At 36.6% G+C, this 17,846-nt stretch overlaps 1 protein-coding gene across 1 annotated transcript; it reads left to right on the top strand.

The window, feature by feature from the left end:
• Positions 1-1,782: 1,782 nt before the first annotated feature.
• Positions 1,783-13,922, top strand: iffo1a (intermediate filament family orphan 1a). The gene is made up of 9 exons (XM_056235367.1): positions 1,783-3,035; positions 8,193-8,253; positions 8,370-8,465; positions 8,697-8,837; positions 9,254-9,444; positions 9,532-9,649; positions 10,466-10,558; positions 10,647-10,777; positions 13,399-13,922. Exons 1-9 carry the CDS (start codon positions 2,065-2,067, stop codon positions 13,553-13,555), a joined length of 1,959 nt encoding a protein of 652 aa, XP_056091342.1. The 5' UTR covers positions 1,783-2,064; the 3' UTR covers positions 13,556-13,922.
• Positions 13,923-17,846: the final 3,924 nt, after the last annotated feature.

Here is a 17,846-nt window from a genome sequence, read left to right as displayed (position 1 = left end):
TAAGTCAACTGATCACTGAACTCATTTTTTCTTTTCATGTACATGCATTTGAATAATTACTCAAAACAGACATTATTGTCTCGCAATACCATTAGCAAGTGCTATTCACTCCCTATTATAGTGATTATACATGGTTAACTTCTCATTGTTTGCTTAACTATAATCTGACTCTTGATTTTCTTGATATTTGACATTGATGTGATATGATTGTCATGGAGCTTCCAGTGGACCTGCAAAAGCCTGTAATCACCCCTTCATCCAGATCACTTTACACAGCATGTCATTATGTGACTAGCTGTGATGTTGATGAGTCACTGTATCTGAAATAAATTTTCGATCATATAACTCATTAACCTTTTTTATTATTTTCTGATCGACCTGTAAACTGCGCCCCCAATAGATATGTATTACATGTGTTTACATATTTAATGCCAATTTCCCTGATTAATGTGATTTGTGTGTGTGTGTGTGTGTGTGTGTGTGTGTGTGTGTGTGTGTGTGTGTGTGTGTGTGTGTGTGTGTGTGTGTGTGTGTGTGTGTGTGTGTGTGTGTGTGTGTGTGTGTGTGTGTGTGTGTGTGTGTAATGAGGGTGAGCTTGCAGTGCCACACAATGAAGTCCTCTATTTGCGCTTTTCTGAGTCCTGCTTGTTCTATTCAACTGTAAAACACTTTGTAAACAGTGTTGAATAAAGCTTTACTGTCTACTAGGCCTACTTACTAATAATAGCAAATGTAAAACATATGCTTTGGATGTATTCTGTTTTAAAATTATATTTGGAGAACTTTTTTACTGCGTAGAATGACTTTATACCCAAGACCATTGCTGTAAATCATAGATTTATATATATTAAACAGATTTCATACCCTGATCCCAGACCCAGATTTTATACCCTAAAAGAGAGTTTTACTTTTATACTATGAAAATATTCTATAAAAGTAAATATTTCTCTCAAAAGTTAGTGCGCTCAGTTACCAAGGAGGCAAAAGTGTCAGTGAGATGAAAATGAAAAGAATTAAGGTATTACTCTGTCATTTCAAATCAACTATAAGTTTCACAAACTATGGAACGTGTGAGAAAATATTATGCAGGCTATTATGTAATTATAGCTAAGATACGCTATTTTGTTCAACATAATACTGCTAAACACATAATTCGACATGTTGTGGAAATAACATTGGTGGAAACATTCAGATAAAAAGTGTTTGAATACATTTCTGAATTTTTTACTTTTCTAAAGGTCCACATTGGCGAAAGTGTTTATAGTTGAAGACAACCCTTTGTATTGTCGGAATGCCATATTCATAAATGCAAAGAACGTTTTTTTTTTTTAAGTAGATGGATGCTTTGACTTATAGGCCTACTGTAAAAAACTTGAAATTGCTTTATTCTTATTTAGATGTAGCCTTTAGGTTTGTCGTGGTATTGGGTCTTGTTGTTGTACAAACCTAATAAAAAAAGTCGCAAAAATAATATACTAGGCCTTCTGTTTGGTTCGGATGCTGCACGCTCGGCCGTCACAATACTGTTTCCAATCACAGTCAGTGACGTGAGGGTACACTTTCGCTACCGTAAATCCCAGAAACAAACAAACGCACATTTAAAATTGTGAGCTTAAATATTGGACAATGAAATATAACGTAGCAATCCCTGACGTGAAATGTCTTATTTTACAGCATCGATTAAACTATACACCTTGAAGTCTGCAAAACTTGACAAACTGTCGCGATTCGCGCGAGGCAGGCGCTTATACTAACTAATCACGGTAAGAAGGAGCCGCAGTTGCTTCTCTCATGTTTATCTCCGCTGGAGCCTGGCTGTTCCGCTATGAAGACGCGTTTAATCCTCTCTAAGAAAACAACCACGTCTGTAAAGGTACTGGCATAACAAATAGCATGCAAATACGCGCAACCCGTCCGTATGTCACATTAAAAGACTGCCATATAATTGAAAGGCTTCAGTTTGATCGGATTCATTCATTTGGTCCTCCTGAATCGGACAAGTGTTCCTTCAGTTTATTAACTTCAGAGGATCAGCTTTGAAGGCACACAGTTAAATCAGTGTTCATGCCGGACTTTGAGCATTTTAGATTTTCTCATACCAGAATGAATCCTGTATTAGGGGAGAACGTGTATTCGTTCCAACAGAACCAGGTGACGGGCTTCGCGGACTCCGCGTCATCGGGCCACTGGACCGATCCAGCGGGCCTTTTCTTGAGCGAACACACGGGTGGCTTCGGGCAAGATGGGTTTGACCTGGGCGCTTTACCCCCTCCCGGGACACCGTATCTACACCTGGGTAACTATCTTCACCGGGTGTCTCCACCTGCTCCTGCCGCGACGGCCCTGCGTAACGACCTGGGATCCAACATCAGCGTCCTTAAAACTCTAAATTTGCGTTTCCGCTGCTTTTTAGCCAAAGTGCATGAACTGGAACGTCGGAATAATGTGTTAGAAAAGCAACTGCAACAGGCTTTGGATGACAATGCAGAGTGTGTAGAAAATAGAAAGCCTTTAACGCGAGATGTTGGGGTTCAAACCGGCTTCGTTGGATTGATTCCTGTTAGGCCAGACCTGATACCCATTCAGAACGCGAACGACACCGCATATCTGTCCGGAACATTGTTGTCACCTGCTTTCAATAACACCACCCTCCCTTTCGAGTCCAATAACAGGACAACAGTTGAAAACTTGAACCCATCCAATCTGACAGACTCTAATTTCAATCTCACCCCAAATTTCCCCATCAGCCCGATTGATCCTGCTCCAAAAATCACCAGCAATGTTAACGGGAAATATGTCAGTACCGGGATTGGTTGTACCAGCAATCTTCCACCCAGATTTCACCCTGGCTCTGTCTGGTCTTATAATCCGAGGTTCAGCACCGGGCGTGAGTCGCGGTTCTCGGGTACAGGTGTGTCGTCATGGGTGCCTCCAGACGGGGTGGGTGTCCAGATCGACACCATCACCCCAGAGATTCGGGCACTGTATAATGTGCTCGCCAAGGTAAAGAGAGAGAGAGACGAATACAAAAGGAGGTTAGTATGTGTGCAATGTGATGTTCTTGTAAATGACTGTATAAAGCTTCAAAATGCAACTTTTACGCACAACTTTACGCGCTCTTTGCGCGCGCAATGCAACTTCTGTAGCCTTTCCATGCCAGTTACATCTAGTCAGTATGATAATATAGCTATACAGTACCAGTCAAAAGTTTGTATCTTATGCTGCATTTATTTGATCAAAAATACAGGAAAAAAGTAATATTGTGAAATATTATTACAATTTAAAATAATGGTTTTCTATTTGAATACTTTAAAATATAATTTATTCATCTGATGTCAAAGCTGAATTTTCAGAATCATTACTCCAGTCTTCAGTGTCACATGCTATTATGTTATAATGTTTTTATAACCTGTGATACTTTTTTCATGATTCTTTGATGAATAAAATGTTTTTTTTTAAAAGAACAGCATTTATTCAAAGTAGAAGTCTTTTGTAACAATATGTTCAGAAGTTTGGGGTCAGTCATTTTTTTCTTTCTTTTTTTAAAGAAATTGATACTTTTATTCAGCAAGGATGTGTTCAATTAATAAAAAGTAGTAAAGATTTATATTGTTAGACAAGATTGCTATTTTAAATAAAGGCTGTTCTTTTTAACTTCTGAAAAAAAGTATCACATGTTTAAAAAAAATATTAAGCAGCATATTAGAATGATTTCTGAATGTGACACTTAATACTGGAGTAATGATTCAGCTTTGCATCACAGAAATAAATTATATTTTAAAGTATATTTAAATAAAAAAATAAAAAATCTGTATTTTTTATCAAATAAATGCAGGCTTGATGAGCAAGAGACTTCTTTCAAAAACATTACACATAGTAATGTTTCCAAACTTTTGACCGGTATGTGGATGGAGTACCTTTGCTTTGTTGGATGTCATTAAAACGCATGTAGAAATTTTATTTAAAATCAAACCATTAAATTGACTGCTAGCTAGCATTGTATTTGGGTTTGTGTAGTTCTTTCCCCCATAAAAACTGAAAAACCCTCATTACCATCATATATCATTACCATAACAGAAAATATTAATATGCAGCACACATTATACAGTGCACTCTGGTAATATAGACCAGTGAATCCCGATGTTAACATGTTTCTAGCAGAATCTTCATTAACAAAACAACATCCACTAAAGCAGAAATCCTCAGGTTTCACCACCGTGACGTGAGATTAATACTAGTGTATCATTGAATATTCTTATAAGAGCTCTAACAGGGTTAGACCTGTTCAACTCTGTGGCCCTCACAAATCTGGTATAGTAGATGTGCTCAATGCTCAATTACATGAGCATTTTGTGGAATTTGTATGAATGTGTTTGCACTTTTCTTTAGCAAGATTTAACTATTAGGGCTGACACTGACTCTAATCTATCTCTAATTCATTTAATTTAATTTCATAAACAGAATTCACCTACTGTATATTACTCTTCTTACTGTATAAACAAACACAGTGCATATCAAAATGAACTTTGTTGCTTTTTTCTGGGGCTTTTTTTATGTAATTTTTAAAGGGTATATTATTTCTAAACACATAATGTCATCCTTGTGTCAGATACTTTGATATAATGAAAAATATGTTAGAATATCATTTCTTGATTTTATTTTCAGTTATTTTTGCCCTAGACCCCCATTAGTTAATTAACAAATTATTTAAAATATAGTAAAAATGCTGTAGGATTATCGTTTGCATTCAATAGTTTAAAGTTATTACATTGTTTAGGCATATTTCTTATTCATTTATTTTATTTTGAATATAATATGTTATGTTTAAATTGGACCACTACCTGATTCTCTTTCAGTGTTGTAGTTGTTGTTGTTTTTTGTCTTTTATTGTTACCTAAAGTATGTTTAGGCAAACTATATCATATTATATTATATAATTTTTTAATAGAGGTTAAAAATAGAGGTTTTAAATTTAAAGCATTAATATTATAACATGTGAATAATGCTAATTAGTATTAAATTATAATTTTAGGAGGGTTTCAGAACAATACATGACTAATGAGTAAAATAACATGGAGTTTGAGTCAATCCCCTGTATAACCCTCCCTCCCGATGAGTCTCCATCTCTCTCATTCCGTCTTCAGCCTCCTCCCCTCTGCGCCCTAGCATCTGCAATGCAGTACTGAACTGAGTGCTACTGCCAGCATGCCAATAGAGAATCATTCAACAATCTCTCTCTTACCTTCCTGTTCAGCCTCCCTAGACTTCCACCAGCTGCCAGATACTGAGTATCAGCCAAAATAGCACAGTCAGGTTTACTTCTCAAGAACCCCTTTGTTGTATGTTTTTCTGTGATATGTTCTTATTGTTTTTCAGTTGTATATGTGATTCAGTGGCACCTGGTTTCTGGAATTGCTGATTCAGCTGTCAGTGTATTCGTTGGTGTGTTAAGAAGAAAGTTATTTGGATGTTATTTCAGTGTTACACTAACATAAATCACCTGCTCTAACACCTGCAGTGATACTGCAGTTATGGACTAAAACGGAAGAGGTGTGTGTGTGTGTGTGTGTGTGTGTGTGTGTGTGTGTGTGTGTGTGTGTGTGTGTGTGTGTGTGTGTGTGTGTGTGTGTGTGTGTGTGTGTGTGTGTGTGTGTGTGTGTGTGTGTGTGTGTGTGTGTGTGTGTGTGTGTGTGTGTGTGTGTGTGTGTGTGTGTGTGTGTGTGTGTGTGTGTGAATGAGAGAACTGTCCTGCACTTCCTGTCTCTGGCAGTAGTGTGCATCTCTTATGTGGACAGTCTGGTGACACATTACAAAATGGCACAAAAAAGGGGATGATATACTACTTGAACACTGTACTATCAACCCAAACTGTTGGGTCATGTTACATGAGAGATCCCTGGAGATTAATTTGCTCTTTGCTGGTGGTTGCATTTTATGTGTGGAAGTGTAGAATTTCATGTTTATTTTTGTAGAGTTGTACAGACTCAGTTTTGAGTCAAATTCAGATTTTTTTAAAACCTTTTTTTACACAATTTAAATTTTTTTATTTTTAAATGCATGTAATTTCATATATATTTACATCTTTATATGCAACGTATAACTAAGCCGCCATTATAGGTTGGATTACAGACAGTTTTGTTTGATATTTTCTTGAATGATCAAAGCCAAGGTATACAACAGTACAACCCATTGCAGTAAATGGACATCAAATTAAATCTGGCATTTAACCTGATTAAGTTCAGTTCTGTTTGGTTATGCTAGTGACACATAAATTTCACACTTCACTTTTTAAAGAAAGTAGTACCTCAGTTTTTCCTCCTCCTACATTAGCAACTTGCGTCAAGGAACTCAAGCTTTGGCTTGATGCAAATTAGTTCAAATTTAACTCGGGTAAAACAGAGGTAATACTGATCGGCTCTAAATCTGTTGTATGTAAATTATCCGGTCAAGTGATAGATTTGGATGATGACTTGATAATGCCCTCTACGACAGTTCGAAATCGATTCCACTCTTTTATTTAATGATGACATCGGTAAAGTGGTAAAGACAGCTTTTTTCCACCTACGTAATATCTCTCATATTCGATCTTCTCTTAGTCAGCATGTCACGTACTGCTCTGAGACACAAAGGTTGAGGATCCAAAAAGGGGAATCCAAGGAACAGGCAAAGATTAAAAAACCAAGAACACGGGAACAACAGAGAGAATGCTCGGAATTGCAGTAGAAACACTAAACAAGACTTCGCAACGAATGAATGAGTGTACATGGTTTAAATAGGCACAGACACAAGTGGATGCAATCAGGGATGATGAGTCCGGGCAGTGAGTTATGGGAAATGTAGTTTGTGAGGGAATGACAATAGTCGGATGTGGAGTGCCCTCTGGTGGCTCTCAAGGGCGCTCCAGCTGGCGACCGTTACACAGCAGGATGCTGAAACAATATGTTCAAAACTCTGCAGCCCGCTTGATAACTCACACAAGAAAGAATGAGCACATTACTCCAATCCTCTATCACCTTAATTTGGCTTCCGGTTTCCTTGCGTATAAACTTCAAGGTACTAATCCTCACTTACAAAGCTCTCCATAACCTTGGTCCTACTTACTTATCTGACTTACTTCAGCCTTATGCTCCTGTTGGTTACTTGCGCTCTTCTAGTGCGGGATTGTTAGTCACCCCTAAGTTTAGTCTGGTTTAGTCAGGTCTTTCAGTGTTGTGGTTCCTAGGTTGTGGAATGCTCTTCCTCAAGACAATCCGTCAAGCTTTCACCCTTCTCTCCTTCAAAAACCTCTTAAAAACACGTTTTTTCTCTGAATGTTACTCTTCAGCTCTCAGTCTGTAAATTGTACCTTGTTATGGATATGTTATTAGTTTGAATCCTTCTTTGTTTGTATATTTTGTAAGCGACTTCTGTATATTACTTTCTGCCCTTGGTATGTGTTTTGTGTCTTGATGTTGATATTTATTTGGTTCTGTTCCTTAACCTATCTTTGTAAAGTGACCTTGGGTGTTAGAAAGACGCGATATAAATAAAAAATATTATTATTTATTTATTTTATTATTTATATATCATAATTTAACATTTTAATAAAATTGAACACAATTTATGTATTTATTTATTTACGAATTAATAGATAGATAGATAGATAGATAGATAGATAGATAGATAGATAGATAGATAGATAGATAGATAGATAGATAGATAGATAGGTAGGTAGGTAGATAGATAGATAGATAGATAGATAGATAGATAGATAGATAGATAGATAGATAGATAGATAGATAGATAGATAGATAGATAGATAGATAGATAGATAGATAGATAGGTAGATAGATAGATAGATAGATAGATAGATAGATAGATAGATAGATAGATAGATAGATAGATAGATAGATAGATAGGTAGGTAGATAGATAGATAGATAGATAGATAGATAGATAGATAGATAGATAGATAGATAGATAGATAGATAGATAGATAGATAGATAGATAGATAGATAGGTAGGTAGGTAGATAGATAGATAGATAGATAGATAGATAGATAGATAGATAGATAGATAGATAGATAGATAGATAGATAGATAGATAGATAGATAGATAGATAGATAGATGATTATCATATTTGAGACCTGATATGATATAATTGGTTGTGATTGTGTGATTGGCCAATTGTCTCGTCTTATTAATTATTCTAGATGGGAAGAGGAATACGCAATGCGGATGGATCTTGAGGAAAAAGTTGCTGAGCTTGAAGAAGTAAGACCAAATCAATTTAATATTTAAATGAATTAAACTAATAATCAAATCTTATTTTCCACTGTCTCCGATCAGTGCATCTGATGACACTTGTTGTGCTGCACTATGTGTTGCAGGACCTGCAGGAGAGCGAGGTGTGCCAGGATGAACTTGCTCTGAGGGTTAAGCAGCTTAAAGCGGAGCTGGTTCTGTTCAAAGGCCTCATGAGCAATGTGAGTTAAGCACAATATTCACGTGACCTGACCTCAAAAATACCTCAGTAAGTCATTTAGTCAATATCGTTTATTTCAATAGAAGCACAAATAATGCTGAGTCCAGTCAAACGGTGTCCCACAAATGTCTTAGCAGAGTAATTGATCCTCTTTACTTGTCCATTCCATTTTAATTAGACAAATTCAAAAATACCCTCACTTATTCTCTTTCATTTCCCTTCTCTCCTTTAGAATCACTCAGATTTGGACAGTAAGATCCAGGAGAAGGCCATGAAAGTGGACATGGATATCTGTCGCAGGATTGACATCACGGCTCGTCTGTGTGATGTAGCGCAGCAGAGAAATTGTGAAGACATGATTCAGATCTTCCAGGTTTGTCTTTCATCATCAGCAGTTACAGTTACATGAAGTACACCTGTGTGTGTGTGTGTGTGTGTGTGTGTGTGTGTGTGTGTGTGTGGGTGTGTGTGTGTGTGTGTGTGTGTGTGTGTGTGTGTGTGTGTGTGTGTGTGTGTGTGTGTGTGTGTGTGTGTGTGTATGTGTGTGTGTGTGTGTGTGTGTTTACCATTGTTTATAGTGTTGCAAAAGATATCTATTTCAAATAAATTAACTTTTAAAGAATACTGAAAATAATCTATCACGGTTTCCACAAAAATATTAAGCAGCACAACTGTTTTCAATATTGATAATAAAAAGAAATGTTTCTTGAGCACCAAATCAGCATATTTGAATGATTTCTGAAGGATCATGTGACTCTGAAGATTTTTATTCATATTACTGTTTTCCAGCAAGTAGCCACACCTCCGTCAACCTTGACTCGCCGTCCTCGAAAACCAGCGTCACAGACAATCAGAGGGAACGAGAGTGATGAACCAGTAAGCATCTCTGAAAGTGAGGAAAGCGGGAATAAGGAGGTGGATCTGTGTTGCTCATCAGCCAATCAGATCAATGAGGAGATGCAGAGGATGCTCAGTCAATTGTAAGAGGCACCATTGAACATCTGAATTTTTTTATACAGACTGTTTCAAATCATTTGAGAGAAGGAGTGTTTGTTTTTATGCCCCAGACGCGAATGCGAGTTTGAGGATGACTGCGACAGTCTTGCATGGGAAGAGACGGAGGAAACTCTGTTACTCTGGGAAGATTTCCCAGGATACACCTTCAGTGTTGAAAACCAAGGAGAGGTACATCCATCTTTTATTAGTTTTTCCAGTGATGGACTTTGGAAATGACATCGGCATGATAGAATTATATACACTGTAGAAAAAAAAAGTTGCTGTCTTAAATTTCTAAGTACAGGCACCTTGGCTGTATATTAAATTATATTAAACTGACTTAAAAAAATTGAGTTGAAACTTGAAAATTGCTTAACTTATTTTGATGAGTAATTTAATGTAAAAACATATGTTGTCATGACTGATTGATCATATAATTTTTTACAGAGTATGAAATGAATCCAATTACACCTGGGAAAAACAAACATGCATTTGAACAGCTGAACATGCAGACTCATTTAACATCCAAATATAAAATTTAAGTTTGCATTTGCATAATATTTATTTAAACCAAGTCATCAAATCTCATGAAGTTTATACATTTTTAAAACTACAGAATAGATAGATAACTACAGTATTGCAGTAAAAAGCAGTTATCTTCTGGTGTTGCTTTTTTAAAAGATTTATACATTATTCAGTCTAATATTTTGTTACATTTATCTAGCTTTATTTTTGACCTATTGATATGTTTTTCCGTCCAAATGTTTCGAGCAGGCACACAGAAAATACCCGTAATACAAGCATAATATGAAAACGCTCACACTAGGCCTAATACAGCTTAGTGGTTTTTGTTGGCTCATCAGTTTTGCTATAAACGGCAAGCGAATGAGAAAAAAACAAAACACTGAGTCACCATTTTAACTGAATTGATTTCCATCATGTAGAGAAAGCTACAAGACATCTCCCAAAAAAAATGTCTTTGCTAATTCACCCTGTCTCACACAGCAAGACGAGTCCATAGAGAAGGTGATAAAGGACACAGAGTGCCTTTTCAAGTCCCGCGAGAAGGATTATCAAGATACCATTGACCAAATTGAGGTAAAGAGATTGTGCTTGTGCCTAAAAACCTAACTCTGCATGTCTTTCTGTTACTTTAAGTTTGTTTTGTGTTTGTCTGTACCTGTAGTTGGAATTGGCAACTGCTAAGTCTGATATGAACAGGCATTTGCATGAGTATATGGAGATGTGCAGCATGAAAAGAGGGCTGGATGTTCAAATGGAGACCTGCAGACGACTAATCACTCAGACAGGAGACAGGTACACACATAAACATACACTCACACACAGACACAGACATTCTTGAATATGCGGGACTCTTGAATACTTGAATATTTACGGGGACTCTCCATAGGCAGAATGTTTTTTTGAATTGTACAAACTAAACTACCCATTGCAGAATCATTTTTAAGCCATTTGGTTTACGAGGTCACAGGAAATGTCCTCATAAACCATGTTTACGTTGTAAAACCCATGTCATTACACATTTGTGTCATCATAAACCATAAGAGTACAGACACACACACACACAAAAAAGAAGACTAGTCATGATAGTCATGTTGTAGGTTCAGAGGTTTACATAAATAACTATTTCAAACTGCCTTTTTTTACATCAACATTTTTGTAAGGTTTAATTAAGGTTTAAACAGTTTTTTAACAAGAGTCTTTGCTCTGCATCAGAACTTCTCATTCTGGACCACTCATCATAAATTTGCACAAGCTTTTGCCATATATGTGAATTAAAAAAAATGACTGGCAAACATACTCTGGTTCTGTAAAGAAAACAGCTGCGAATTAATTAAATGTGTTTTTGTTAAAAAAAAAATAGACTAATTTAAACCCTTGTTTGTGATTATTGATTATGTTGCACTGTAAATTATTTATTTTTCTAATAAAGAAGTTAAAAAGTGGATTTAAGCACATTTTATATTGCCCTTTTACCCCATCACATATTTTATTTGAGTAATTATCATAAATGAGATATTGAATTTGTCATAATATGAGAATTTGAAAGCTTAAACACTCAAAATTGATCCTGTGAAAATCAGTTGCCGATTTTCTACTTTAAAACCTCATCAACCACATAAAGCGTTTTTAAAGTTTTAAAGTCCCCCTGCATTTAATCATTTTATCTCATAAAACTCCTCTTTCCCTGTGAAAATGATTCCTTCATGCCTTAAAAGGTTAATTCACCCAAAAATTCAAATTAGCTCATAATTTACTCACCCTCAAGCCATAGGTGTACATGACTTTGGCTCATCCAATCTTTATAATGAGAGTGAGTAACGCCCGTATGCGAGTCTAGTTCCAGCAGAAGAGTGACCTTTGACTCGACGCAAGCTTAGTTGTGAGTAGCGGTGTTAGCAGTGTTTTGCTCTATCCTCTGCGCTTCCGCATTCATCAATACATCATGCGTCGGGTCAGAGGTCACTCTTCGGCCGGAACTCGACTCGTGTACGGCCGTTACCGGAAGCCAGTCATTATAGTTTATAAAGTCATAAATATGGTTCTTTTTCTTACAAAAACACATCGCTTCACTTCAGAAGGCCTTTATTTAAAATAGCTTGAATGTAACTCTATACCCATGCTTCATTTATTATACGCAGAACCATGAGTATGCAAATTAGTCCCAGTTAGTTACCACAATGGCAAGTGGTAATATTGGTTTCATTCAGTATGTTTGAACTAGAAACTGATTCAGAAGAAGAAGAGGAAGAGTGAATTATAGAGGCTTGTCTACAAGTTAATTTATCAGAATGGTAATGCGTTTTATTAGCCTGACGTCGTCATTCTCAGATTCTAGTCAGAATGTGAGTCTGATACTGCTCCATTATGGGGCGTGTTTCAACCGAACCAGGAAAGAAAATGCCTCTGCACTCAATTGGATTGACAAATCCCTTGATCGCGCTTCTCTGTTCCTCTTTTAAAATGAATGCGCTGTCTACATCTTCTATAACAGACGCGATGGCGGAATCTACACATCTAAATTCTCCAGTGGCAGCCATTTAAATTCAATGAATTCAACCCAAGCGCTCTTTGGTGACGTGGATGATTACGTTACGGTTGATCATCTGTCCATCATCGTATAAAGCCCGCCCTGACAATTTGATTGGTCCGAACAGCTTTGGTTCGGGCGTACTTGCTTCACAACGGATCAAGTCCAGACCGAACTTCCCGACCTCAAATGTTGTGGGCGGGGCTAAGTTCAGCTGGCATCCAGGCTAGCGTTTTATGTATTGCTCTCTACAACGTCGTACAGTAATTGATATGATTAGCCTTCGGCTTGAATATGTTATCAAACAGCTTATGTTGCTAATGTTACACAAACCATGTTCCCGTTCACCATTTCAGAGTCAGACAGCTGCCTTTTTAAAATCAACATTCTTAGAAACGCTTTCAACATCATAATAGAAGCAAGTGGAGAAACGCCCCGCTCCACATGGTGACGGGATTGGTTATATGTATAAGCCGGTAGGAAACAGGGGCGGTTTCAAACTGTGTTTTTAAGATTGTCTCTGATACACTGCAGTTTTAAGGAGAAAATACTAATTTGCACAGGGTTTGTAAAGCCTATTTATACAACATTGAGACATATAAACAACATTAAAAACTTGATTTTCACCACTGGGATCTTTAAAATTGTTCTTTTCCTTTTTATTCGAAAAGTGGGTTGTGTTCCTAAAATGATGTGTAAAGATGAAGTTGGCTGCAAGTCATAGTGTAAACCATTGACTGTAACAGTGGCATCTTTGGCTTTAAAAGATAATGTGAAAGATGACATGAAAGTGCGTTCTCCTGTTGTTTTTGACCCCTTCACCTTTTGTTGCTTACTATGGAGGGTGAAGCCAGACACCCACTGTTGTCCCTCATTTCCTTCACAGTAAATCCCCTCTTCTTGTTCCGGCTGCTGTGGAGGAGGGAGAGAATGCAGAGAAGGAGAGGAAAAAAGCAACTGCGGCAAATCCTGACAGCGCTGAACCGTGTTGTGACATGCAGTCAAACTCTTCTGTCCCGGACCACACATGGAAGAAGGCTTGATAGCCTATAAGCCCCTCCAGCACCTCAGTAATAGCTGCAATTATAAACATATCGTTTCATAATAGAGACTGTGATGCTGCAGCAAGACTCACAGTAAATGGGTTAGTTACCTTCTGAAAGGCAAGTAACCTTGTGTGGTTTCACTAGTGCCCTCTATTGGAATACACAGTTAATGGCCCTAAAAAAACCCGTCTGTTGTGCAATTTCAGTATGAAGTACCATATAAAATTCTGGCCAAAAACATAACACTCTTTCTTGATGACATCATTTTATTTACAGTTTTTTTTGTGTGTGCAGATTATTCCTGCTGTGTAGTACCTTTTTTGTCATTTAAAAAAGTTTTGGTTATACTTAGGCACTATTATTTACACAGTGGCAAGAATATTAACAAGATGGAGAGCTGATGTGAAGATCTTAGAGTTAACTTACATGCATAATTATGGTTAAATTGTTGTTGTTATTGTCTTTTACTATATTTTGATTTATTATGCCAATTCCAACATGATTGAATGTGTTAAATTGAGACAAATCAATTAATACCACACAAAAAAATCCATTTGTTATATTTTTGCTTTTGTTTTCTTGTTAAAAAATAGTCATGTCATGGAGAATGATGTCATTAATTAAGGAACTGGCTTTTGTTAGGTAACCAAAAAAAACAAGGTAACACTTTACAATAAGGTTCATTCGTTAACATTAGTTAATGTATTAACTAACATGAACTAACCATGAGCAATACATTTGTTACTGTATTTGTTAATCTTTGTTAACGTTGTTTGTTGATGTTAGTTCACAGTGCACTAATGTCAACCAGATTTTAATAAAGTAATAGTAAATGTTGAAATGAACATTAACAACGATTAATAAATGCTTTATAAGTAATTTTTACTATATGAACTATTACTAAAAGATAGCATAGTAGGAATGACTCACCCCAGCATTAATCACAAGGCACTTTTGACAAAAAGAAAATTGTCTAAAATATTTTTTTTAATCAACCACAACGGTATAGGGCTTTTAACCTTGAACACTCAAATAATAAGAGCAAGTTATTAATCTCTGAACAAGCACTCAGCAGTTTCTGCATCAGCCACCAGTAATGCCAGCGATATGATAAGTGATATTTAAATAGGTCTGCCGTCAACTTTTCGCAGCTCTAAATGGAGATGATTTTGAGAGCAGAATTTCGCACTGAACATTGAAGTGTGTGGGTGTCTGTTTTCATTTACAGATTTTATCTGTGGTTTTTGTGTTGTGGGTGAAGGCCAGATGACTAATCACTGCCCTTGTTATTTGATTGTGTTTCTAGGTTGAAGGCAGCATCTAAATCTTTAGCATTGAATCATTACGCATTGTAACATGCCCTTGATCGCTTAGCCTCAGTGAATGTCTTTAGCCATTCAGTTGCATTAGCATTAGTCAAATAAAGTGAATTTCATTAGATTCACTCAATGAGGGCCAGGGTTACAAAAACAGATTACAAAGGTCATTCATAAAGTGCATCTGGCTAAAAATAAAAAAAAGCCAAAATGGCTTTCAGATTGGATTCAGAGTAAATAATTGGTTGAAACAAATTGGTTAGGTCAAAAAAATGAATATGCAATGAGTCATTATGCACTTATTCTTAAGTGATGACTGAACATGTTAAGTGCTGCTGAGGGCGATGCATTCCACATTATTCCTCTCTCCACGCTGAACCTCTGCTAAGCTATTATCTACTTGTTTATTTATTTGTTTGTTTGCTTGTTTAATGACTTATTTAAAAAAGAGGGTTCTTGATATCAGTCACAATTTTAGCCAAACAATTCAAGACTTACGAATCGAGTTCAGTTCGTTTCACTTAAGTTTCATTTAAAATAATAAACTGCATTCACCTTAAAACCATTATGTAATCTCCAACAAACTTTATAAATAGGCTAATTATGACTCAGTATGCTGGCAGTATGTTTAAAAAAATATGTTGCTCTCCTCATCTTTACTTTACCTTGTGTTTTTCCTTCTATATTTCTCAAATGAGAATTACTGGTGAAACCAACTGTAAAAGAAAGGCTTAACTAACATGTTTGTGTATAAAGGTGCCTGAGAGAATTTTGAATGTCGACCGGCAGGTTTTGAAAGTCTTTTGTATTTACACTTGACTCTTCATGAGGCGTTTACTGACACATATCAGCTTCACAACCTTCATAATAATGATAATAATGTCTGTCTGCTTAAAACTCTTAAATCTCAATAGCAGCAACATGTGATATGTTCTTGTAGATGTAAACCATTAAATCAATAGAGCTTCTTCTGTGATAACTCAGCCATAGCTTATACAGTAATGCCATCTCATGCAGCAGTTGGACCGTTTGTTAACATGAATGTAAGGGAGTCCATACTGAACAAAGTGATATTATGCCTTTTATTACAATCGAAGAACATGGGCTCACATGGTCCAAACTCTCAGTTTGTAATATGATGTTAAATTAAGTGGACAATGTATAAAGGAGAAATGTATAATCATGATTATCAGTGTGCAATGAACGGTATGTGGAAGAGGGGGATTTTATCACCCAAAGAACAGGAACAAATCAAAATTTGTTGGTTGTGTGAGGCAACGTTAGAAAACGGCTTCTGAACTGTCCAGATGGTTTAGGAATGGGGTTTTTTGTGCAATTAGACTACTATTTATTAAAAAAATGAAATTGTTCTCGGTCTAGATATCTGAAATCTAGAACAATGAAACTTGTAAAGATGGTCTCAAACAAAAAAATGAAAAACCGTGTACAGATACTGAAGTGGACAAGCTGAAAATAAAATTATTTTAATGCAAACGTTGCTCGTTCATTCTTGTTTGCATGAAGTATTTTTTTTCTTACTTATTATTAATAAATCATTGTATAAGGGGAAGAATATTTTTCAGTAAATTTGTAGTTTGTAATTTTTAAGCCAAGACAGCAGTGCCTGTGCTGATATGTTACTGCTGTATAATGTATAACTGTATAATTATTTTACATGCATTATAATTCAAACACACATTAAGAAACCAACATTTTGAACGATTTATTGGTTTCGGTCACCAATAATTCTCTTATGTGCTCCAAGACGGCCTTTATTTGATCAAAAATACAGTAAAAACAGTATAATTGTGAAATTACACTTTTAAATTGTAATTTAATCATTGATGATAAATCATAACTCCTGTCTTCAGTTTTACACGATGCTTTAGAATGCTGATTTGCTGCTCAAGAAACATTTCATGATAAGCATTATCAATGTTGAAAATTGTTGCGCTAATTACTATTTTTGGGGAAATCCTGATGTTTATGGCAACAACAAAAAAAAACTTTAAAAAGATGTTTTGTTCAGTATTAGTCACCATGCAGTAGCCTATGTGTATATAGTTTCACATAATCCTGAATCCAAAAATTAGACCTTCACCTAAACTCTAATCATTTCTCATGATTCATCCACTGCTGGGAAAAACAGCATTTCCTTTATTGTCCTACAGAATCTGTTTCCAGCTCATTATATTTGTTGATTGTCTGAGTCACAGTTTTGCCATTAGTAGTCAGCTCTTTGGCCATAGTTTGGGCACAGGGCTGAATATGTCTCTCATTGATTGGTACTGTGAGCTCAGCAGTCATTACAGTGATGCTGTTTCCACAGCGACCGGACTGTCTCTGGCACTTTGCTGAGCTTTGTTATTGGCTGCACTGCTTCTGTTTGCTGCTTATGCTGCCAACACTAATAATAACCCATATCTACCTGAAGAGCTTTTAGCATAATGATTATTTAGATTTATTGCATTTCAAATGGAGATTTTTGAGGTATCTCACCTCATGTCACAGCTCAGAAGGATTTGGAAACTTGCATTATTCACATCCATAAAAGAATCAAGCATTGCACAAGTTGTCAGTGACCTGTGATCAGATGTGCAGATAATGTTTGATGGAAAGCTCCAGTGCATCCCTTCTAAGATGATGGTCTATTCTAAAACATACACCCATTTTCCTGTGCCTCTCCTCCCTTTCTTACAGTTAAAATCCCAGGCCTGTGTGAGGGGGGTTGGAAGTAGCTACACTGTGCTCAACCACCGCAGTGCTGTCCCGTTAACGTTACCGAGAGGGGCGGGAGTGTGTGTGTGAGAGAGAGAGAGAGAGAGAGAGAGAGAGAGAGAGAGAGAGAGAGAGAGAGAGAGAGAGAGAGAGAGAGAGAGAGAGAGAGAGAGAGAGAGAGAGAGAGAGAGAGAGAGAGAGAGAGAGCACAGAAAGTGATCGTGATCTTTCTCTCTTCTCTCTCTCATCCCCTC

The sequence above is a fragment of the Rhinichthys klamathensis genome, unplaced genomic scaffold, assembly GCF_029890125.1.
Source record: "Rhinichthys klamathensis goyatoka isolate OS25496 unplaced genomic scaffold, OSU_Roscu_1.1 h1tg000420l_1, whole genome shotgun sequence".
Lineage (NCBI taxonomy): Eukaryota > Metazoa > Chordata > Actinopteri > Cypriniformes > Leuciscidae > Rhinichthys > Rhinichthys klamathensis.
This window is presented reverse-complemented; position numbering and strand designations above follow the sequence as displayed.

Bases quoted from the DNA above. Each gene is read 5' to 3' on its own strand.
- iffo1a (XM_056235367.1), top strand. From the start codon at position 2,065: ATGCCGGACTTTGAGCATTTTAGATTTTCTCATACCAGAATGAATCCT. The intron at 3,036-8,192 runs GTTAGTATGTGT...TAATTATTCTAG, and splicing joins AGAGACGAATACAAAAGGAG to ATGGGAAGAGGAATACGCAA. The intron at 8,254-8,369 runs GTAAGACCAAAT...TATGTGTTGCAG, and splicing joins AAGTTGCTGAGCTTGAAGAA to GACCTGCAGGAGAGCGAGGT.